General features: G+C 40.7%; 2 protein-coding genes across 3 annotated transcripts; one reads left to right on the top strand and one right to left on the bottom strand.

The window, feature by feature from the left end:
• The first annotated feature begins 910 nt into the window (after window positions 1-910).
• ogdhl (oxoglutarate dehydrogenase L) lies at window positions 911-21,695 on the top strand. 2 transcript variants are annotated; one of them, XM_022212261.2, is made up of 23 exons: window positions 911-1,205; window positions 1,847-2,082; window positions 3,126-3,296; window positions 4,085-4,187; window positions 6,156-6,271; window positions 6,358-6,512; window positions 6,982-7,128; window positions 7,233-7,323; window positions 7,426-7,605; window positions 7,684-7,812; window positions 8,026-8,205; window positions 8,300-8,452; window positions 9,127-9,229; window positions 9,402-9,530; window positions 9,957-10,107; window positions 12,900-13,027; window positions 13,110-13,288; window positions 13,411-13,482; window positions 14,039-14,164; window positions 15,081-15,153; window positions 15,227-15,390; window positions 15,495-15,649; window positions 20,248-21,695. In XM_022212261.2, exons 2-23 carry the CDS (start codon window positions 1,849-1,851, stop codon window positions 20,369-20,371), a joined length of 3,063 nt encoding a protein of 1,020 aa, XP_022067953.2. In that variant the 5' UTR covers window positions 911-1,205; window positions 1,847-1,848; the 3' UTR covers window positions 20,372-21,695. The 2 variants fall into 2 exon arrangements, with proteins under 2 accessions (XP_022067953.2, XP_022067963.2); XM_022212271.2 differs by lacking the exon at window positions 911-1,205 and adding an exon at window positions 1,245-1,466.
• A 917-nt stretch (window positions 21,696-22,612) lies between these two features.
• c15h10orf53 (chromosome 15 C10orf53 homolog) lies at window positions 22,613-23,112 on the bottom strand. Its single transcript, XM_022212118.1, has 3 exons — window positions 22,974-23,112; window positions 22,752-22,871; window positions 22,613-22,677 (listed from the first exon to the last, which is right to left on the bottom strand). The coding sequence occupies exons 1-3, from the start codon at window positions 23,110-23,112 to the stop codon at window positions 22,613-22,615; spliced, it is 324 nt and encodes a 107-aa protein (XP_022067810.1).
• Between the last annotated feature and the right edge of the window lie 253 nt (window positions 23,113-23,365).

The raw sequence follows: 23,365 nt of genomic DNA, 5'->3' as shown, positions 1-23,365 counted from the left end.
AAATGTTTCAGATCCTCAACAGCTGGTCCGGTTTTGTGCTGTCTAGTGATGTAATTATTCTAAGCAGGATGTTATTTAACATCGAGGCTGTAATGTTACCCAGCGGCACAAGTCTTTTCATCGATGAACACTATTAATATGACGCCAGAAAGCTGCTGGTCTTCGCTCCATCTCTGTCATGTAGCAAAGTCACTGCAACAAAATGGCATTTCAGTTCATAATTGCTTGACCCTGCATTCTCCAGGTCAACCAGAGAGCAGCAGCAAATGCAAATAGAAGAGTTCAGGAAACATTGAACCTTAATGCTGGTTGCACTGGAGTTAAAGAGTAATGAGCATATTGTTTGTATACATTTTGACATTTGTTTGTATAAATTTGACTTTTTTGTGTTTTTGGATGGAGGCACTGCACTGCATTTTGTTTAGCGTTTTAAAGAAAGCCCAATGCTGCTGTGATTGGTGATGTTCCAATATTTAGACCTAACGTTGCTCAGTCTGGTAGATCCTCCTGCGTCTTGTGCCCAGTCCGTGCCCCCACCCCTCTTTCAGTGGTGTGTTTGTCATGATTGATAATGCTGTTCCCTCTGTGCCTGCAAGTATGAATGATGAAAATCTAGATGAGGAGGAGAGCAGGGGTTGGTGAGGGGGAAAGAAAAGAGGCCGGGTGGAGGGAGGGCCAATTATCTTATTGTTTAACCCACTCAAGGTAGAAGCCCATCAATCTGAAACCACTTGTTCAAATGACTCATGTTCAGCCTTTATAAAAGTTTAATTGGTTTGTATAATTAACACTGAAGGCAAAGACACGTGTGATGTATCTGAGAGGGAGGGAGGGAGGGAGGGAGGGTGTGTGTGTGTGTGTGGGGGGGGGGGGGATCACCTGTCTGGTTGAAGTGTGTGCTCATAGATTCAAAGTAAGTATTCTGATTCTAAAACTTAGTGCACTGCAGCTGATTGATTTCTGATTTTTTTTTTTTTTTGAAGGAGCATAGCCTGTGTTTTATGTTTTCCCCGTCTGTGTGCCCCTACATCAGCAGGTGTGTTTAGCAGGCACCCCAAGCCACCGTGCGCACAGGACGCACCACCTGACGCACGGTGGAGGAGGGCGTGCCAAACTCCACTTGGATCTGTGTCACCTTCACTGATACCTGTCCTACTTGCACCTCTCGGCGATGACAGTAAAGCCAAACAGCGGTGCAGTCTAAGGTAATTGTAATTTGCAGAAATAAAGCGAATTTGACCTTTGAATACTACTGTTCTATTCTCGCCTGCGTGGTAGCGCGCTTTTGCAATGTCAGAGGCGAGTGGAGATTATGAGGATTTATGTTGACGCTGAGGGATTAGAAGTCCGAGAGGGGGAAAAGGGGAATACATGCAGGATGAAATAGGCAGTGTTTGGGCAGCGATGTCGACGCTTTAGTCCAAAAGGAGCCTGCAAAGCAAAGCAAAGCATCCTGCGGGAGAAAGGTGAGGAAGTTCCTTCAGCGGTCAGATACTGCAGCACCGTCATAGTTGGGACGTTCGCGGTTGCGCGCTGTTTGCAGCTGCACAGATCGTGCAACAGAAGCAGGCCGTTACGCGGTTATGTTTACTCTTGCAGTGCTTCAGCATTGAATATGTGCAGCTAAGATGTAGATTTCAGCGAAAATAGTAAAAGGTCATCCCGACTGTGCGCAATTATTGTCTCATTATGTGCCATATGCGCTCTTTTCAATCCTACAGCTAGTTTAAACGGCTAAAATACTATGATACGTGACATTTAGATATTTCTCATTCCGGGGATGGTGTGACTCAAACCAAATACTGCACATTTTCTACTCTCACTTTTTTTTCCTTGTCTCCTGCAGCCATGAGTCAGTTTCGGGCGTTAGCGGGTGTGCTGAAGGGTGGGTGTGCAGGAGGGAACCAGCTGCTTCGTGGGTGTGCAAGGGGCCCGGCCAGGCGCTGGGTTGATCCCAAAAGAGGCTGCTCTTCCTCTTCCTCCTCCAGGACTGAGCCTCTTCTTCCAGCGGTGGCCAGCAGCTCCAGCTATGTGGAGGAGATGTACTTTGCCTGGCTGGAGGACCACAAAAACGTGCATGAGGTAATAGTGGTAACAACACATGCCAAGTTTGTAATGTAGAATATACAGTATACAGCACAGGTAAATGTACCTCTATGCACACTTAAATGTCAAATGTTTCAAAACTGTATCACCTTGCAATAGTTGGATTATATCGAAGTTAACAAGTAGATTTCATATGAACAATGAAAAGCAAATACTTTAGAGATATTATATTGAAAATGAAGCCTTCTGAATAGACGCAAATGCCGCAAAAATGAAAACACCTGCTATCACTCAAGCAGTAGTTAGAAAACCTGTGATCACTGAAAAAATAGCATACATGAGTGATTATCAATTATGAGTGTACATGGCTATAAAATGACTTTCACAGTTTTGGAACCATTTACTGTGGCTGTCTCCATTGTGACTTCACATGGAAAAGAATTGCTAGAAGGACTAAAAAGAGAGACACCGACACTGGTGTTCTCCATGCTGAGGACTGAGGTTGCCATCAAAAGTAATAGTGGAAATGCAAAGTACTAAAAGAATCAAATACATGAATTTCAAGAATCAAATGTGTGCTGATCTTTGCTGCTCTGACAGCTTACTGTGGGACCACTGTTCCTATATAGTAAATCTAAACCGTTATATTTTTTTCAATTTGACATAAGCAGAAACAGTCTACTCACTGTGAAGTCTTACATTGTTCAGTTATTTGAATTTTAAGTGTTATTACACAGGAACATACTCAGTTCTGTTGGATATTGTACATTTTTTGGGTTATTGATGGAAATTTACAAAGATGACAATATCATTAACAGCTGGAGTATGAAGAAATTAAAACAATTAACTTCCTTTGTTGGTTTTGAACTGTAGTTAATCATATCTCTAGCAGAGGGAACTTAATAATATCATACTTATTTTGTTATGTTATAAATACTTGCTTAGGGCATGTACAAATACGCTATAGATGTTCTGGACTGCCTTTCACTTCTCTATCATCTGCAACTAAGTCAGTAAGCTTCAGATGTTTTTCATAGCCCTGTTTGTCTCTGTTGGATCCGTCTTCCTCTGTGTTCTAGTCCTGGGACGGATTCTTCCGAAACATCCAGGCCTCCAGTCCATCTGGCGAGGCAGGTGTGACACGCCCCTCCACCCTGCTCCAGGGCCGAGTTCTGTCCCACTCACTTGACGTGGCACAGAAAGTGGTGGAGGACCACCTGGCTGTGCACACTCTTATTAGAGCCTACCAGGTACGGCACATTCACCCAGACCAGCTGTGAAGAACACACACACACACACACACACACAGACACTTGCATCGGCTTTAGTTGTAATATGGTGGATTTGTGATAAGTACTAAGTTAAAGATTCATGTCTATCTGTTTCAGTCTTGTTGCAGTGTCTGTGTATAGAATTAAGACATCTTCCTCGAGCCACAGCTGACTGACTATTTGTATCTCTGACCGTTGTGTCAAAATGTATCAAACAGAATCCATTTGGACTTGCCAAAAGAGATACAACTGGCCAAGAAAGCTGTTTATAGTGCATCTCCTAGTATTAAAAGGAATACACAATTTGTTTGTCCCTGCACGAGGTTATGCAAATTGCAAGATTAGCTCTAACCTACTTACCCTGGCTGCTTTTGAAAATGGAAATATCAAAGAGACTACTTAAACAAAACAGGTGTTAACATTTCCTTTCGCCCTCAAATTAATTCCAGGAACTATCCAAGGGATTTATTAAATTCTGTCTTTTGGCAAAGGTGTTACTTTTATTCCCAGCTTGTTGCAATCCTGCTGGAAATGTGTGTGCATGTCTGTACGCAGACATAAAAGCACTCCCAAGGGTCTCTTTTCTTAGAAAGGTTGACCTGTAGCTGAGTGTTTGCTTATTCTCCAGCTGTTCATACTCGGCATCATGATGGAAATCAATTTGCTCCTTAATCTTTCCTGCCTGTCACAGTTCTGTTTTTCTTTTTTTTTCTTACCTGAATCTCTTTGTTTTCCTTTTTTCTTCCACATCTCTGTCTGTCTCTTAGATTCGTGGTCACCATGTTGCTCAGTTAGACCCTCTTGGTATCCTAGAAGCTGACCTGGACTCCTTTGTTCCCTCCGACCTGATAACCACCATTGATAAATTAGGTAAGACTCTTTCATCCTGGGCATAGTATTATATATCACAAACCACTTCCAGGAATTTAAAATGTGATGTGGTCGCGATTACATCAGTTGTATTTCTAAAAAACAAGTCAGAGTAATAACTGCACATGTGTAGTATCATACTTTTATTTTTGAATATAGACTTTGGACAAAAGAGCTCTATGTTTTATACCCCTTTTTCAACTCCTTGCATGTGAAGTTACCCCACAGGCATCATATATGCTGATGAGTTTCCTACTATAGAAGTCCTTGCTTCTAATTAGCTGTAAGGATACTTGTCATACTTAAGGATTTCAGTCTCCCTGGCAGGCTTTCTTTAAAAACTTTATCTTCTTTATAATGAAAATATCTCATTTGTTTTTTATTTTAATAACATTTTTGTATCCCCTTAAGGTTTTTTTTTCCTCCAGTAGATACATGTGCAGCTATGCTCACATTTTACACACATCCTTGATCCAGGGTTGTGTAACTCATCAGGCTCAGATGGGAAGTGGTATTTCAGTATAAAGGGCCCCATCACATTCTCCGCCAAGTGCGTACACGAGTTGGTCAGCTTAATGCTGTCATTAATCTCAGGCCAAACTCATGTCATTCTCCATTTCATTTAGTGGACTGCGGGCTGGAGGATGCGGGACCACAGAAAGCGATCGAAGTCTACCGTAATAGCGAGTAAAGAGGAGCGAGAGAGACATTGTTTGCTATCAGTGATCAGTGTGTGTCAGAACATAGCAGCGCATTATGTATTGTCACAAGGGCTATAGCTCCCTAATGAAAGCTAATGACAGTCTCCGTAGCCCTTTATTCGGTCAGCTGATAGTGCACGAGTCTATTCTTGGCCCCCTTCGTCTTTCCAGTGTTCCTAATATGATTTGCACCTGTCTCCTCTTATGTTGTCTGCAATCTTGAGCTTGACCAGCTCGCTCAGGTGGGCTTGGTCAGCACAGAAATCCACCTGTATGTGGGTCTTCTCATACTAATGCTGTATCTCCATATGTCCCGGTGCCACACTGTCTACTAATTTATTCTGGATTATGGTTGTTATTCTCTACCAAGGCTTTATTTTTCATTGCCTTTGTCATCAAACCAATCAGCTGGGATTAAACTTTGCAATATTGTCTGTTAATTCATTGCTCTGAGTATGGAGGGAGCCCTTGAGTCTCATTTAGAGCAGCTAATGATTATTTTCATCATGAATTAATCTTTTGGTCATTATATATTATATCAATATTATATATCAATATTATTATATCAATGAATCATTTTGTCTATGAAATGTGAAAAATGGCCATTGGAAGGCTGCATAGCCCAAGAGAGTACCTTCAAATTGCTTGTTTTCTCTGCATATTTTACAAATGATCATATTAGTTAATTTTCCCTTACAAGCCATAACATAAATGTTTGGAACCTATGCTGAATGAATGCATTGATCAATTATTCAGTTTTTCCAAATATTCGATGACCGACTGATAACCTAATCTGCACAGTAGCAAATATTCAAATTGATATGAATAATTAACATAAACATTGCAGTAACATAAATAATGCATTTTATTATTGTTCACACTCTACCCTGTGATTTCTGCTGCGTTTACATGATATCAAAAGAAGAAGTTAAAATCTTCTAATGGCTCATAAACTGAAAATGTGTAATGCAACAATGTGTGTTTTCAGTTTTCAGATCATTGAATGTCACTTGAATGATGATCTTTGGTTTTAATGTTTAGATTTTCTTAAGCCCTGTTGAACTACATTATAATAGCGCTCCCTACAAGGATGTACGTTTCTTTCTCTACAATTAAATACTACACAAAAATATCATGACAATGCATTTATACAAATGAATGAAAACAACTTTAGTCATAATTTAGGAAGAAGAAAATGGGTCACATAGTAGGAGCTATCTTTAGTCTTAATCAAACCTCCTGTATGTTACTCATCATGCTGTTGTAGGTTTCTATGGTCTGGATGAGTCTGACCTGGACAGAAGCTTCCAGCTGCCCTCCACCACCTTCATCGGTGGACAAGAGGCTACTCTTCCACTTAGAGAAATTATACGCCGACTAGAGGTACTTCCTTTGTGTCCGTTCATGCATCTAATGATGAGGAAAGCCATGAATCTATACCATGCTATTTGTCTTTGTTTCTTTTCCAGACATCCTACTGTGGTCACATAGGGGTCGAATTTATGTTCATTAACAATGTGGACCAGTGTCAGTGGATTCGGCAGAAATTCGAGAGTCCAGGAATCATGCAGTTCACTAATGCTGAGAAGAGGACTTTGCTCGCCCGCCTGATCAGATCCACACGGTCAGCAATAAATAAACATCCACTGACTTATACTTTGGTGACAGCACAATACCTCACTTTTACTTATAGCTCATGTCCGGGACTCACATAACATAAACAAAACTCTAACACACATATATTGAGAAATTAACAGCCTATTCTTCATGTGAGCTCATTTTCACCTTGATAAATGATCTCTGAAATCACTAGAGGTTCCTCGAAGTGATCTGTCTATTGTTAGTCTGCATGTATTTCTTACTGTATTCTAGCTTGTTCTATGCTGTTGTTTCACTCCTATTAACACACACACATATTGGAGATAAAATTGTTAGATCCTTGAGTACCAATTCAACCATCGTAATTAGTCTCTGTAATGGAACTGTGCTGCCGTCACTATTAGTAGCTATATATTCTGTATTATCAGTTGTGTAAGACTACATGTTTGTGGAAAAAACATCCGTGAACTGTTGAGAACTGTTATTGTGTCTAGATTTGAGGATTTCCTCGCCAGGAAGTGGTCATCGGAGAAACGATTTGGTCTGGAAGGCTGTGAAGTCCTCATCCCTGCTCTTAAAACCATCATTGACAAGTCGAGCGCTGCCGGCATCGACAGCGTGATCATGGGGATGCCTCATCGGTAAAGTGCTTTGGACCTTTTCCCACCTCTCAATTGAGTCTGTTCCCGCAGCCAATTCCTTTCCCTTCCCTATCTGATGCACACTTTGTGCACTCTGCTTCCAGGGGTCGACTTAATGTCTTGGCCAATGTGATCCGAAAGGACCTGGATCAGATTTTCTGTCAGTTTGACCCCAAATTAGAGGCTGCAGATGAGGTGAGAAAGCTGTTGATATGTAATTATATTAAAAACCATCAGATGAAAGTATGTTGAGGGTGCAGCTGATGCTTTATAGAACCTCCATTTCTACTCCTGTAGGGCTCAGGTGATGTCAAATACCACCTTGGGATGTACCATGAGAGGATTAACCGGGAGACGGACAAGGACATCACGCTGTCACTCATGGCAAACCCATCCCACCTGGAAGCAGTCGATCCGGTTGTTCAGGGGAAGGCCAAAGCTGAGCAGTTCTACAGAGGAGACACTCAGGGAAAGAAGGTAATTCTTATTTTACAGGGCACATATTTGAAAACAGGCTGACAAAAGGCTTCAGTGAGTCTAACTGTTGTTTTTAAGGTGATGTCTATCTTGATGCATGGTGATGCTGCTTTTGCTGGACAAGGAGTTGTGTATGAAACCTTCCACCTGAGTGAGCTCCCCTCCTATACCACACATGGTACGATCCATGTGGTGGTCAACAATCAGGTAATGGAGATATCAGTGTCACTTTACAAGAATCGTGAACACTAATTCACTATTATCTGTCAGTGGAAATGTATAATGAAAATAACATATAGTGTTTGTGCTATACGCAATAATTTGTGTTGTTAAAATTCCAGATCCTAAGAAAATAAACAATAAAAAGAATCTGATCCTATATGCAATTTAAATTACATCAGTTTTGCATGTACGCCTCAGATTGGTTTCACGACAGATCCTCGAGTGGCCCGCTCCTCTCCTTACCCCACCGATGTTGCTCGGGTCGTCAATGCACCCATCTTCCACGTGAACGCTGACGACCCTGAGGCTGTCACGTACGTGTGCCGGGTGGCCGCAGAGTGGAGGTCCACCTTTAACAAAGATGTTGTCATCGACCTGGTCAGTCACAGTCAAGTCTTAATGGAATCATCAGCTACATACGTACAGAGAGTATCATGTGGTTTTAACCTGTGTGCTTTTTACTTTTTTACAGGTTAGTTACAGACGTTTTGGTCACAATGAAATGGACGAACCCATGTTCACCCAGCCGCTCATGTACAAACAGATCCGTCGACAGGAGCACGTGCTGAAAAAGTACTCCGATAAGCTCATTGCTGAGGGAGTGGTGACGCTGCAGGAATTTGAGGTTTGTGATCTAACACAGTTTTCTCTTGTTAAATGTACTGTATATTGCTCGCTGCTACTGTATGCTGTTTTATTTGCTATATCACCATCTGCTGGGCTGTGTGCACTAAATCACACTTAGATATTACCCTAGCCTTCGACTAAATATGTTATGCCAGCACTGCTGCATTTGAGTTTCAATTTACTGCCTCACTTCAATCACCAGGTCTTACAATCCCTCACATAGTGTATATATTGCTCAATGAACCTGAAGTATATCTCAGATTTGGGCACCATTGAGTGAAATTGGAAAGGCTCTTCATCCAAAACAAAAACTTTGACCCTAGTATCAATTCTGAACTTTTTTTTTTTCATCTCACATGTCAGAGAAATACTGCAGCAGTTCTCTGGTGTGCTAGGTCCGACTTTTGATGGACATTGTTTTCTGTTGTGTGGGCTGCTATTTGGACTGTGGTGAAAGCCCCATTTATAATATAGCAAAGGCAGAACTGTTAGTGCTACTAGAGGCTTTTCTCCTCCTCTAATGTCTCTCTTCTTCTCACTTTCGTTTTCTCTCTGTCTCAGCTACACACAGTTTTGGTTAGTCAGCTGAAGTCCTTTAATTAAATTAAATAAACCCTGTGACAGTTAAATTGGGGAATTATTCATTGCTCCTTTTACGAAATGTGATTGCAGGAGGAGGTTGCCAAATATGACAAGATTTGTGAAGAGGCATACACCAGCTCTAAGGATGAGAAGATCTCACACATTCGACACTGGCTTGACTCCCCTTGGCCAGGTAAACTGTTCCGTTACCATAAAAAGATGCCTCTACCTTTATTGCGTTTCCCTCTATAATGAGTAAACGCAGTGGCGTTAGGTAATGCAATCTGCACCATTTTTCCTTTTCTGATTTTCTGCTTTTTCTGAGTAATTCCTTCCTGCTGGATTGCTGATTTCTTTCTCTGCAGATTTCTTCACGGCAGAGGGAGAGCCCAGAAGCATGAGCTGCCTCCCTACAGGACTGGATGAGGACGTTCTGCAGCACATTGGTCAGACAGCCAGCTCAGTGCCTCTTGAAGATTTTAAGATCCATCCTGGTGAGTGTAGTTGTTCTGTGCTGGAGAACAGAGCTGTGAGACAGACTTGCAGTCATGGCAATAGAGATGGTAGCATTAACATTGATGTACTGCACTACTAATCTACACAGTGACAGAAGAACACATGCATCTGCATTATGAAATACATGCCTGTGAGTGTTATGCTAAACGTTAGTAAATTATGCAAATCTCGTGCCACAATTATTAAATTTTTCTACAGGTATTATTACATAAATGGATCCCATATTCTTTCCTGAAAGCAGTTGTTTGATCTGCACAGCTGATTTGGCTCATGCTGTAGCAAAGCTTTTCAGTGTTATTTGCTGTGTAGTATAATGTATATATCCAATACATTTGTGTATTCTACCTTAATGTTCACCAAAGATGCCAGCTTGTTTTATGTTTCCTCTACCTGTGTGTCCTCAGGTGTGTCTCGTATCCTGCGTGGTCGAGCCGACCTGGTGAAGAATCGTCAGATGGACTGGGCTCTGGGGGAGTACATGGCCTTCGGCTCTCTTCTCAAAGACGGCATACATGTACGACTCAGTGGGCAAGATGTTGAGCGAGGAACCTTTAGGTGAGCTTAATGTTGCGTCCATGAAACTTTTTCAAATGTGCATGTCTGTCTGCATAAGCAGGAAAAAAAAAAACCTAAAGTGTGTTTCTGAGGGAATAGAGAGGCGTCTCTCCTCCTCTCACTTTTTTCTGTCTCACATTACCTCTATCTTTCTTTACAGTGATGTAGAACTTGTCAGTATGATTGCTTATCAACTTGGAGCTGAATTATAATGTGATGAAAAGACATAATCTGTTTATCATTCTCTTCTGTTGTCCAAGTTAACGATAAAAATATTTAACTGAATATTAACAAAACATCCTCTTAATGCTTTTGAAGAGTTTTTGTGGAGCACAGTTCAGTGTTTTGACAGTGTGAGCATCAGGTTTTTTATTTATATAGGATTTATGTCTGATATGTGAGATTGTTATATATACATATCTACAGTGTTAAATATCCAGACTACAGCTGAACTACGTCAGCCAGCCCTATATTGACTCTTCAATTGTTTTTACACACAAGTTAAGTATCTTGGTTTCAGCATACCCGACCACAGTGAAAGGGTAAATGGCACTCTCTTGAAGACAGGAATTAAGTAACTGGGGCTGTGTGGAGAGTATCACAGTGAGTCTGACAGACAGGAGACGTCGGCGCAGTCTCCTGGGATCTGTGAAGCCCACATGGTGTTGTCATGGTATGGAGGGAACAAGTGACACATGAACAAAACCAGCCCCCCTTTTACTGTGCCTGTCTCATCTGTCCCCTATCATTTCTCCACCAGCCCATCTTCTCTGACAACACCCCCCCCTTCAGCTCGCAGCGACATACATCACACTAACTAACCAGAGGCTACGGGGCTTTCTCCTTTGCCTCGCATTTACCAGTGAGATCTACTTCTCGCTGTCCCTTTCAGCAGGGTGATTTGCCTAGCTGGAAAAATGACAGCAATCCATCCAGTCTACATCTCAGTGTAACCTTGTTGTTTATTTAAATCCTCTTTGTTGTCGGCTGTTAGTCTTTTTTACATTCTTTGTCTTTATACTTCACCCTTTTTAACTCCCCTCATTGTTTTTTTTTTCTTCTTCCCCACCTACACTGCTTTCATCCCCCACTATTCTGGTTCCCTTCATAGTTCTTAGGAGCTGAGCATATTGGCATGTTACAGTTGAGTGGGCGTGCATGTGTTTCTGTGATGTACGTAGCGGCGTGGACTAATGGATTCAGTCGTCGTGTTTGGATGGGTTGCATGTGCTGCACTGTGCACCCCTTTCCCTGACTAATGGGGCCCCCAGGCAGGGGAGGCGTGTGTGTTTTTGTGTGTGTAAGTCAAAAAAAATGTAAAGAAAAGAGAGGTGGGCATGCCATTTCGGTCCTCTTTAGGCTGTCTGCAGGTGGATTGTGAAAATGAAAATAGAAATGAAGTGTTATTGCAATTAATGCTGGATGTTCTCTATTTTTGTTTTCTTTCATAAAAGGATTTCTTGAAGAGAAAGTGTGTCTCCTGCAAATGTGGATCAAGGATTCAACCATTATGCAGCAAATGATGTGCCCTCATTAGTCCGTAATTATGGATAATATTATTCAAAGGCTCATATCACGATAATTTAGTGTTCTTGGAGGCGATATGTCACATTCAGGATAGCAATTTTTCATTATTTCCTGCCGTTCTTCTGCCTGACCCTTACATAACCTCCAGCACTGTGTGTGCATTTCAATGTATGCATGTGTGTAGATGTCATCAAAGTGATGTTAAAGGGGTTTAAGTGATTGTCTGATCGTGCTGGTTTTGAAGGCTGATTCTTTCCAGGGAGCGAGCCGACTGGCAGAGCTTGTTAACGCTTGGCTCTTTGCTCCCATCAGCTCTTGTTGAGCCTCATTCTAACTGAAGATCAGGAGAGATGAGAGGAGAGGACTCTTCATGGAATGCCTTTGTGGGCTGAGATCACGGGCTGCTCTGTGTGTGTGTGTACTTAAGGTTAAGACTCTTTGAATAATCAAGCTACTTTAGAAAATCTGTTGTTTTCACCATCATCATTTAAAACTGCTTAGAATACTGACAGTTGCCTGACAATCTGGCAACATCATCTACAGTTCTGAATACCATTTTTTGTTCTCTAAATACTAGTGGTGAAATAATTACATGCGTAATCAATAAATGATTGATCAGTTAAGTCATTTATCAAGCAAAAACAATGGACATTAACTGCTTCTAGCTTGTCAAATCTGGGAATTTGCTGTATTCCTATTTTCTGTTTTTATATGTACTGATTGAACATTTATTTTCTGACCTTTTTTGGTTTATATAAGTAATACCAATGATCACAAGTTGCTGGAAATATTTTTTTGCATTCTGCTTGTGTCACAGTCTCTTACATTAGTTTGTATGGTTGTTTTTATCTCTCTAACTAATAGATGCCATGACACTGAAGTACTTTTTAAGCTCTGGAATATGTTTCAGTACCCCCCACAAATGAATAACTTGACACAACAGTCATGTTTTTTAGCCACTCTTGCTGCAGGCCATCTGTCTTTTGATCAATTGCATACTATTCACTAAGATCTCCACTTGCATTAGATGTGGTTTATGGTCTGCAGAGGATAGCAGTTCAGCATGCGAACATTCTAAAGTGATAATATGGTGACCATGCTAGCATTATAACTGCTCAACACTAGCATGCCAGCATTTTCACTGCCAGCTGGTTAGCATGCATTCAGCTCAAAGAACAGCTCACACAGCCAGTGGCATGGCTGTAATCTCGTTTCCGTACCCCTGTTTCGCTGCTTACTGTCACTGCTTCTCTCATGTTTTGCAGTCACCGTCATCATGTTCTTCACGACCAAGAGGTGGACAAACGTATCTGTGTTCCCATGAACCACCTGTGGGAGAACCAGGCTCCTTATACTGTTTGCAACAGCTCCTTATCAGAGTATGGTGTTCTAGGTAAGACTGAAAGTGGTCTGACTGCACACGATGCTGTAATAAGTCATTTTGTAGCTCTGTATAACGTTGACTGTGATCTCAGGTTTTGAGCTTGGCTTTGCCATGGCCAATCCTAATGCTCTGATCCTCTGGGAGGCCCAGTTTGGAGACTTTCACAACACGGCTCAGTGTATCATTGACCAATTCATCAGCTCAGGTCAGGCCAAGTGGGTCCGCAACAACGGCATCGTCCTGCTGCTGCCACATGGAATGGAAGGCATGGTGAGAAAATTAACCTGGACATACTATAGAAAATGAAAGGTCTTTGTGGAGTGTTTAGAGATGAATGTGGATATTGTTGTATTATATGTGTTTGATCATTATGTGTCCTGCTTTATCTCCAGGGTCCAGAACATTCATCTGCTCGACCTGAACGCTTCCTGCAAATGAGCAAAGATGATCCAGATCACATCCCTGTATGTTCACGTGTACAAATTACAATACTCATCAAATGGTCGAGTGTACTTTCCTCTAATGGTTTATGTCAAAGAAATACTAAGCACTCCTCAGTGGGCTGCTTTAACATCCGGTACTTTCATGTTTTTTTTGGCCCTGCTGATATCATCAGCGCTTAAGTGATGATTGGCTATATATCTAGAGCTGAAAAGTCTCTTCATTATGGCCCTGACGTGTTGGTATTCAGCAGTAACACATATTCCCAAGGGTCAGCTGGTATGAGGGAGCATGCTAGAGGGGAATCGCAGTGGGCTGTATCAGCAGAAGCTGACCAGATTCATCTTTAAATGGGGTATTGATCAAACTATTAGTGAGAGCATACTAAGTGATTAACATTCTCCATCCTGAGTGGGTGCAAGAGTGCGATACAGTGCGCTGATGCTTTTATGTGCTTCAGCTTATGCCCAGTTTTGACAAAAAACAGCATTGCTGCAATGAAGACATGTATAACCTGATTGTTTCTTTCATTAACGTTTATAAACAACGCAATTTATTTTTATTGCATTTTTTACACAGGAATTTAGTGGAGATTTTGAAGTCCAGCAGCTGTATGACTGTAACTGGATTGTGGTCAACTGCTCCACACCTGCCAACTACAGTCATGTGCTCAGGCGACAGATTCTGCTGCCATTCAGGAAACCGGTAAAGTGTAACATCATCCTTACTGTATTTTATCTGTGGTGTGCTTCACTTGAGTTTGTTCTTTTCATGTAATGGTTGTTTTAGCATTTGAAATAACTCACTGGTTTCATCTATCTTGTTCAGACGTTTAACACTTATTCTGAAGTCCTGAAAACTTAGTATTGTGACTTCTCTTAAAAATTAGTTTCCCTTGTATTTGTCTATAATTTCTTTGTTTTGACTGAAATCAAAGTCTCAAATGTGAAAATGCCAGAAGAAGTAGTTGTTGTGTCCTGCTGCTTGTCCATTTCTTCAGTGCCACAATGCAATGTTAAAGCTGTGATTTGGAACAGATCTTGGTTTGCACACACCTGAATAAGCTTTCATAACACTGACTCAACTCTTTTACAGTACAAATGTTGTTTGTATGTTATTAACTACCACTTTTAACCCCTAAAGTAGAGCTAATTTGCGTATAAAGTTTTGGTGTGTGAAGCTTTTCTCTTTTTTTTTTCTCCTATATGCGCAGCTTCTTTTTCAGTCTCTCCCAGTTTTCAGCCACAGTGAATGTCTTAACTGATCCCCTGTCGCACATAAATGCAATGCTTTGCGAAGCATGAGAAAATTACTTCCTGAGCAAATTAGTGAGGGGGCCAACAGGGGATAATATTGTTGTTTTTTTTTATGAAAAACTCTGAATTTCTGGACTCGGTTGACTGAGCACAAAGGCTTTATTTATTTGATTGTTAAAGAAATGTTTTGTTTTCCCAATGCTGATGTTCCGTGCTATATGTTGGCAACAAATTAGCGTGAAAAGAGATAAAAACTTTTATCTCTGGAGTTTTTTCTGCTGAGCACAATGAAGATACGGATGACAGGATCAATCTGTTGTCACTGATGGAAACTTTTTTCCCCCCTCCTCGTTTTTCTTATGCAGCTGATCATTTTCACTCCAAAGTCTCTGCTGAGGCACCCGGATGCAAGGTCAAGTTTTGATGACCTCGCCAAAGGTAGAGTTTTACTTAATGAAGTGTGACGTAACTGTGTCTGCTATTTGAAACATGCTATATTTAATGTTTGCAGGCACTAAATTCAAGAGGCTGATTCCTGATGAGGGCCATGCAAGTCAAAGCCCAGGCCAAGTGAAGAGGGTCATCTTCTGCACAGGCAAAGTCTACTATGAACTGGCTAAAGAGAGAAAACAGACAAACTTGGAGAGTGATGTTGCCATCATCAGACTTGAACAGGTTTTTAACCCCTCTCCCCTCTGAACATGCGATGTAGAGTTAGACATGAGAGTGATGCCGTTTCTTAATTTCTTCTATCTTTCGCTCTGTGCCTTCCCTGTCAGATCTCTCCTTTTCCTTTTGACCTGGTCAGGGAAGAGGCAGATAAATATGCCAATGCTGAGCTGGTGTGGTGTCAGGAGGAGCACAAGAACATGGGTTACTATGATTATGTCCGGCCACGTTTCCTTACAGTGGTCGCCAACAAGAAGCCCATCTGGTAAGGGCTTTTGTTAATCCTAGTTTTGTTCCAGTCACATTTTTACTCACTCTAAGCTCATTTTCCGCTGCAGTATTAAATCCTGCTTCTCTATGGAAACAGCACAACCATGACTAAAAGTAGAGAGAAGTCAAATATGTATTCTGTGCAGTATGACACAGTTATAATGCCATAATTCATAAATAACAAAAAATGTTGAATTTCTTTGATTACTTATTTTTACAAAAATTGAAAAAGGGGAATCTTATGTACAACATTTTTCCGGATAGTGCCCAGAGGTGCTACCAATACTGGGGAAAAAAAATGGTTCTTGTACTACTGTGGATATTTTACTACTTACAGTGGTGGAAAAAAAGTTTTCAGACACTCCATGCCTTTGTGAAATATTGCATTCAGAATCACTCTTATGTCTTCAAGTGCAATTTCTTTTAGTGCAGTCACAGCCAAAATACTGAACAAATCCTGAAAAAGCCGTTAAAAGCTTACACTTGGTTGGCTCCATAAAATACATAAGAAATTTTGAGTATTGGGTCATTTTGGTACCAGTGATCCACTAATGAAGGGCATTCTTTTTATTATTAAAAGGCGCAATTTTTGTTGCTTCGTGTCTACGTAAAAGGGGCACATTTGAATGTTCTTCAGAGACAAAAATGGCTAAAACAAGGAACCTAATGCAGGAAACTCAGCGAGAAAGGATACAGCTGTTTCCAGATAAGAAGTGCAACTGCAGTCCTTCAGCAGTTGATTACGCTCTGCAGAAATATAGACGAAGAACTTGGGAAACAAACCAAGATATGGGCATCCAACGGTTTTTCAGCAAGAAATGGGTGCATTCTGATCCGCATGTGCAGGAATACCGCCGAATGGCATTACAGGAGCTTCAGCAGCGGTGGTCAAACCGAACTAGTGTCCAGTGTACGCGGCCGACTTTTAGATCATAGCTTAAGGTCCTACTTGGCTGTCAAGAAGCTCCTGTTCAATGAGAGACAGAGGTTTGCCTGGTGTTGTTGGGCCCAAGCACACAAGAACTGGACAGCCAGTAATTGGAGGAAGATTCTGTGGTCAGATGAGTCCAGTTTTCAGCTTTATCTTCCTCCTGCTAATGTGAAGGTATGCAGAAGGCCAGGTGAAGCATGATCTCCAAGCATGTACAGTACCTACTGTCAAGCAAGGTGGAGGCAGTATCATGGTTTAGGGATGCATGAGTGTTGGTCATCTCACTGTCTGTGATGACACATAATAAACACTGTGCCATTCTTGAAACCCACATGCTCCCTTCTGCACATGCACTGTTCTGTTGAGGTCAAAACTGGATGCTTCAACAAGATAATGCCCCTTGCCACCCTTCCAGGAGCAGTAGAACTTGGCTACAGGAGCACGGTATCCAGGTCAGGTCAATACCCGGACATGAGCCCCATTGAAAATCTGTGGTGGATTATCAGAAGGTCTGTTTCAAAGTGTAAACCAAAGAATTTATAAGCGTTAAAAGCAGCAATTCAAGAAGAATGGGAAAAGATTACCCCTCAACAGTGTGAAAGGCTCATGGGGATCATGCCAGCCAGGATTAGAGCTCAACCCCGTGCCAATGGCAGGACTACTAAATATGAATTTGATGATGTGATGGTTGATAAATTTTTTTCTTAAATTTTAAGCACATTCTCTGTTATTTGTTGACTTTGACACCGACAATGCTGAGAACTGACGTATTGAAACTATCAAGAATTAAATTTTGTTAGTTTTTCTTGTAAACAATGAACAGAAAGTATATATTTTGTATTTGTTTGTGTCTTTCTGATGCAGCCACACCTTCTGATACAGAAACAAGATGTTTCCACAAATATTTCATGATAACATTTGAGATTGTGTAAAATTCTAAGGGTGTCTGAAAACCTTTTTCCACTACTATTGTAGGAAATATGAATTATGAATTTTGCACTCGTTATGAAATGGGGCACCACTCTACAAATGTAGAGAAATAACTGATAATGGATTAATTCAGTTAAACAGTCTAATATCTGAATGTCGGAATTCTAAGAAATAGTGACTCAGTCTGTACACACAGAAACGCCAAAGACGGTAATTTTGGTCTAAATGAAAGATATTTATTGACTAAAACTAATAAAACAGTGATTAATACAGTAATAAATATAATGGGTGTTTGTGTTTAATTATTCAGATTTGCATTTCTAACTGGGATTATGGACTGAGTAATCAGACCGCTGAAGGTATGACGAGATGATTAATAATTTGGAAAATGAACGACTGATAAGTGACTAAACGGAGTTATTAAAAGGAAGATTTTGGAAGGTATTTAAGGAAGATTTCAAGCTATTTTAAGACGTCAACCCAATAATTCAGATCACACCAATGCGTTTGCTGGCTTACTTTGTTGGAGAATGGCTGCTCAGAGGTTCGGCTGGGACAACGTCTTGAACGGACCTTAACTTCAACTTCTTGGTGGATTTCCCGAGTCGTGAAGTCTGTCGCTATGGCAACGTCTTGGCGTCCTGCCTGCTGATGCTTTTGAGCGCCTCTGGTTCGGTTCGGGCCAGCTGGGTGGATCTCAGTAGATGGTGGAGAGAACGCAGGAACAGTTGGTCCTTCTTTTGGGGTTGACTTGACCGAAAAATAGCTTGATAAACAAAACCAAAACCGCAGGCTCTTGTCTATCTCTGCCGGCGGGTTTGGCTGGAGAACAGATAGGTAAAGAAGCCTCTAAAAAAAACTGTCGGAGCCGTGAAACGGGGTCGAATTAGTTCTTGATCAAAAATCGTCGGCAAGCAAAAATGTAGCTCTATTTGTTCAGGTAGTGAGCGAAGATATCTATTCTTTGATTAAAAGAAAAATGATTAAGAGTCGTGGTTAGCAGAGGCCCGCTCTGTAACCAGGATAAGCTTTAGAATAAAGAGAAAAAAGAAAAGGCGCCAAAGGAAAAACAAAAGAATCGCTCAATGTAGTTTCTGAAAGCTAATTAGGAAGGAAGAGCTAAGAGGAAGAGTCGTAAGAGGAAGAGAAGCGTAAAATGGCTGGTTTTATACTTTTACTCCAAAAGAAGGCGGAGAGCTGACGGGTTCAGCGCGGCTTCCTTTGAATCTGGGGGAACCTCCCTCTTTGGGCTCAGAGGGAGAGATGAAACCGGATCAAATAAGGATTAAAAATATTAAAACGCGCAAAAGAACGATCTGTTTACTCCTCCATGATCCTTACAATATATTTTGAACAATCAAAGATAAAAATAAACTGAATATACAAGCTAATCTAAGAATATGTGAGTTCTAGTTCCTATTTATATGTTTGTGTGCATTCTAATGGTTATTACATGTATCACAGTGAAAACATGGTAACATACGTTCATACTAGGCGGAGTAAAACACTTTTCCACGTCTTTGAAACCTGAATAAAGCAAAGTTTTATGGTTAATACAGTGAAAACCTCGATAATGTCATGGCATTCCGACGATAAAAGGTGGCAATGTTGAGCTGTGGAGGAAAAATGTACTGTTCATGAATAACACAATAGGTTTGGTAACTTTCGATTTAAACCAGCTTGAAAAATGGGAGTTGATTCAAAATGCATGTTGACATCTCACTATATCTTTGGTAAACACAGAATAACAAAATACATTTCTGAAACATGAGTTTTAGAAGTTCTGTGACTGGACAAAGGAGAAAGTCTCTGCCAGCCTCTGCAGAGGTGAGGAGCAGGTCATTAAAATATTTACGACTCTTGCTTGTTTATCTGATCGTAGAGAGGAGAGGAGCAGAGGTCCAGCTGAGAGGGCACTTAAATATCAAAGCGTTTAAACCAGAGTTGCAAACAACAGTTCAGTTCCTTAAGAAGGTGTGAAAGTTCTGTCTCCAATTCCCAGTCCTCTTGCAAAAAGTCTGTATGTGAAGTTAGGAATACACGAAAGCATATATGTCCCAATTTAATACAGAAATAGTGATAGTCTGCAAAAAGGGGTCTCTTAAGCAATGTCAGAGGTCGTCATAAACATGAATCTAGGATGTCCCTGGTGAAAGGTACAGGGTTCTCTGGCCATAAAGAATCCTTTTTTAAAGCACTTAGTTTTGTTTGTTTAAGCCGCTCTGAGTAGAGAGCTTGTGGTTATCTGAGGGGGGGGGGCTCCTGAAGAATTTGCAGGCCTCTTTTAATGTTGGATGTCTGCCTACACTATATATTTTTTTTGTATTGTTTTGTTTTTGTACCTTATCTTATCTCCTTTGTGTAGACACATCCTGCTGTTCTGGGAAGTCACAAATTCCTTGAATTTTTGTCATGTGACTGTTGCTGGCAAACAAGTCACTAATAGCTTCTCAGTTGCATTGAGGAGTGTATAAGAAAGACTTTGTTTTCGGCAATATTTTAGGCGAGTCATGTAGAACTAATGTGATTTTTTTTTTTTTTTTAATGTCATAATTTTAAGCTTAAATTTGGTTAATTTTCCAGACTAAGCAAAGTCAGACATGATTAGTTGGAAAAGTGTATAAAGATAGCATACCTTTCAATTGATGTCTAGAAAGTTCACTTCTCCCTTAGGACTAGTTGAAGGATTTTCATTCCTGTTCCTGGTGACAAACCTTGAATGTTTGTTCCAGGTATGTGGGACGGGATCCTGCAGCTGCACCTGCGACAGGGAACAAGTCCACCCACCTCAATGAGCTGAAGAGGTTCATGGACACTGCTTTTAACCTGAGCGCCTTCCAGAAGAGGGACTTGTGATGGAGATTTGAAACAAGAACCATGGTGGAGGTGCAGTTTTGTCTCCAAAACCCCTTTATCTTAATGCAACACATTTTATCCTCTCTTTTAGATTTGTGACAATCTGTGACAATTTTAGTGAACATTGTGTTAAGAGCACAACATAGATTTTCTTCCTCTAAAAGGTGCTACACCTCCACCACCTTTATACAAACATAAAGCATAATCACTGAACCACAGAGCTGCCACTGGAGCAGCAGCTGTTGAGTGGTAAAGTGGTTTACATAAGTCATTTTCACACACTGAAATTCAAATTTGTGACAATCATTGTTACTGGAGCAGCTTTAACACTGCAGATACTTCCTTTGATGTGCTTAATACTAGCATATATTAACAGTATTGATTTATATTGGTATATATTTTTGTAGATGATTAGCAGAAGCTACGAGACGCACACACACACCTCACTGATGTACTTATACAATGAATGTGACTCACATATCACAGGTATGAAAACTGCTGAAATTTAATGCATCAGTAGCTTTTAGTGCCTGTATTTGTTTAGGCTACCTTAGCTGTTACTGAAGGAGTGTGTATTTATTGTCACACCTCACTTCACCAGGAGACATGAGCCAGCTGGCACAGAGACTTCCAGCCATGTTTTCTACTTAGGACATAAGGCTCTGCTTCCTCTTCGGAAGCTGAGGGATCCACACACACACAAACGCACAGAAACACAGCACAGCCTTGGATGCTTTGAGAGCAATATTGACGCTTACTTGTCATTTTCAAATCCCCAGGTATTTATCAGAATTTGTATTAGTCACCACTATGCTAAGAAAAAGCTCCATAAAATTTTGCCCCCTCTTTAGCTGTGCTGTAGCTTAACTTTTCTACATACAACTAAGAGATTTAACATTAAGTGCGCACACATGTTTTTGAATATTTAGTGGCTTAAGCAAGATTTATATGGTGATTTATCGATGGTAAAAATAGAGGAACAAATCCCTTTGAGTACTGACAAATATGCACAACTTGATAGAATTGCACTGAAAGATGAAATAATTAAAATATGCAATAAATGCAGTATGTTTATTAGTGTGGTTTGATTGTAGCGTTAAGCTGCTGCTGATGCATGCATTTTATTCATTAACAAAAAATGTATGGTTTTACAAAGTATTTACAGAGGTGCAATAACTTCAAATGACTGATTCATTATTTGCTCAGACAAATCGACTGCTAAACTTATTTTTCCCAGATTTTGTGTGTCCTTAAGTTGGTTGTAAATACAGAAACATAACCTAAAACCTCCCCTCTGCTTATTGAATAAACCCCCCAAAGTGCATCTCTGTGTATTAAACTTACATTTTTTTCATTCCCATAAAAAATGATTTCTTCTTCCACCTTTCTCCACTCACCCCTCGGCAACTCTTTGCACCTCAGGTACACCAGCTCTCCAGCTCTGCTCAAACACTGTAAAACTACTCGACCTTACACAATAGTCACTACTAATATTGGAGTAATTCAAGGACAGGCAGATTTATATTGGAAACTAATTCTGAAGAAGAATAAGGGTATGGTAAGCTGACGGGATTGAGCTCGTTGATTTGTTAAATATAAAACCTTGGAAGCCTGAATTTGTGGTTTTGACATTGTCATCAGTACCAGAATCAGTTTTATGGCCTCGCAGGTTTTTACATACAAGAAATTTCACCTGTTGTTTTGGTGCATAATAGTAAATTCTGCCATGTAGAAACTTTTTCAAGAAAAAGAAGATGAATGAGAGAGCTCAAACTTTTGTAGTGCCATATTGGATATATTTGAACTGCAATTTCAAAGCAGAAATGCTCAGGGCTGGTTTACCTCATAATATGTCTTTTGGAATATGAAAAACACAATTCAGATATGCTGGTAACAAAAAAATCTTCACTTAAACTGAATGGGGTCTTTAAAATGTGTACCATGTTTGTTAAATACCATAATAAAAACTGATTTTGATACAGGCCTTCAAGAAAATGCATTTCCACCTTAATTTATGTTCTGTTGTCAAGATGCAAACTCTCTTAATCTGCAATTAAGAAAAGAATCAACATCTGCTGATATAAAGTAGAGTCATTGTGGTAAATTTAGGGCCCCAGGAATTCATGCAGAAAGAAAGCAGTGGAGTGATTCCAGTCTGTATAGTTTATTTAGCTGATTAAGGGGGGAAACTGAATGCATATGTATGCATTATTTTTTAGTTGACAGGCAGTTCTCTTATCTTCAGTGAGCATTCTCCACTGCAGTAACAGCTTCCCTGCAGACAGGATCCAGTTTTCCATCTCCACCTCTGGGGCAGAACACAGCAGGTTTCCAGACGTCCCGCTGATGCAACATGTAGTCTCTGCTTTACCAAACTCGCCAAACTCAAGCTCCTTTATCTTACACCTGAACACCACCTCCCCGCTGACCACAAGCTCCACCATGTTCCAGTCCTGTGTTTCTTCCAAGATGCACCAGTGACCACACGCCCTCAGAACGACTGCAGATATGTTGGACAGACAGATTTGACAGACCTGGAGCATTATAAAGCAGAAAACATGAAGGAGTCCTAACACCGCTATGATAGGAGGAGAACCTTCACCTTGGAGACCCTGCAGGCGGAAGATTCTGTGCTGCACCACTCCAGTGGATTCATAAGGTCCGTAGCAAAGAGTCACCCGCGCATTGGCCGGTTCTATATGTTTAAAGGGAAGAAAACATGGCTGTGGTGGATGCTTCATTTAGTGAAAAAGAAGGATATTGAAACAAAAACACAGTCTAAAATACCACATCCTGCACAAAAATGGAGGAATAGACTCTTCCACTCCTGGTTTGACCCTGAACTGAGCTTAAATAATTACACTTACATGAGGTTAACCAGGTGCAAGCCAATAAGTAGTGACTGGTCACATGTAGGGAAGAGCCTTCGAAGACCATAGGTTGCCTGTCACAGATAATAGAGATGCTAATTTCTTTTTTTTTTTTTTTCTTTTT

Source organism: Acanthochromis polyacanthus, chromosome 15, assembly GCF_021347895.1.
Source record: "Acanthochromis polyacanthus isolate Apoly-LR-REF ecotype Palm Island chromosome 15, KAUST_Apoly_ChrSc, whole genome shotgun sequence".
Taxonomy (NCBI): Eukaryota; Metazoa; Chordata; class Actinopteri; family Pomacentridae; genus Acanthochromis; species Acanthochromis polyacanthus.
This window is presented reverse-complemented; position numbering and strand designations above follow the sequence as displayed.

What these genes read in the sequence shown, in the direction of transcription:
- ogdhl (XM_022212261.2), top strand. Translation starts at nt 1,849, where the DNA reads ATGAGTCAGTTTCGGGCGTTAGCGGGTGTGCTGAAGGGTGGGTGTGCA. An exon ending in AGATTTTAAGATCCATCCTG is followed by an intron (nt 9,531 to 9,956) that starts GTGAGTGTAGTT and finishes GTGTGTCCTCAG; the next exon opens with GTGTGTCTCGTATCCTGCGT. An exon ending in TGCTGCCATTCAGGAAACCG is followed by an intron (nt 14,165 to 15,080) that starts GTAAAGTGTAAC and finishes TTTCTTATGCAG; the next exon opens with CTGATCATTTTCACTCCAAA.
- c15h10orf53 (XM_022212118.1), bottom strand. Translation starts at nt 23,112, where the DNA reads ATGAAGCATCCACCACAGCCATGTTTTCTTCCCTTTAAACATATAGAA. An exon ending in CCGCCTGCAGGGTCTCCAAG is followed by an intron (nt 22,872 to 22,973) that starts GTGAAGGTTCTC and finishes ACATATCTGCAG; the next exon opens with TCGTTCTGAGGGCGTGTGGT. An exon ending in GATAAAGGAGCTTGAGTTTG is followed by an intron (nt 22,678 to 22,751) that starts GCGAGTTTGGTA and finishes TCTGCCCCAGAG; the next exon opens with GTGGAGATGGAAAACTGGAT.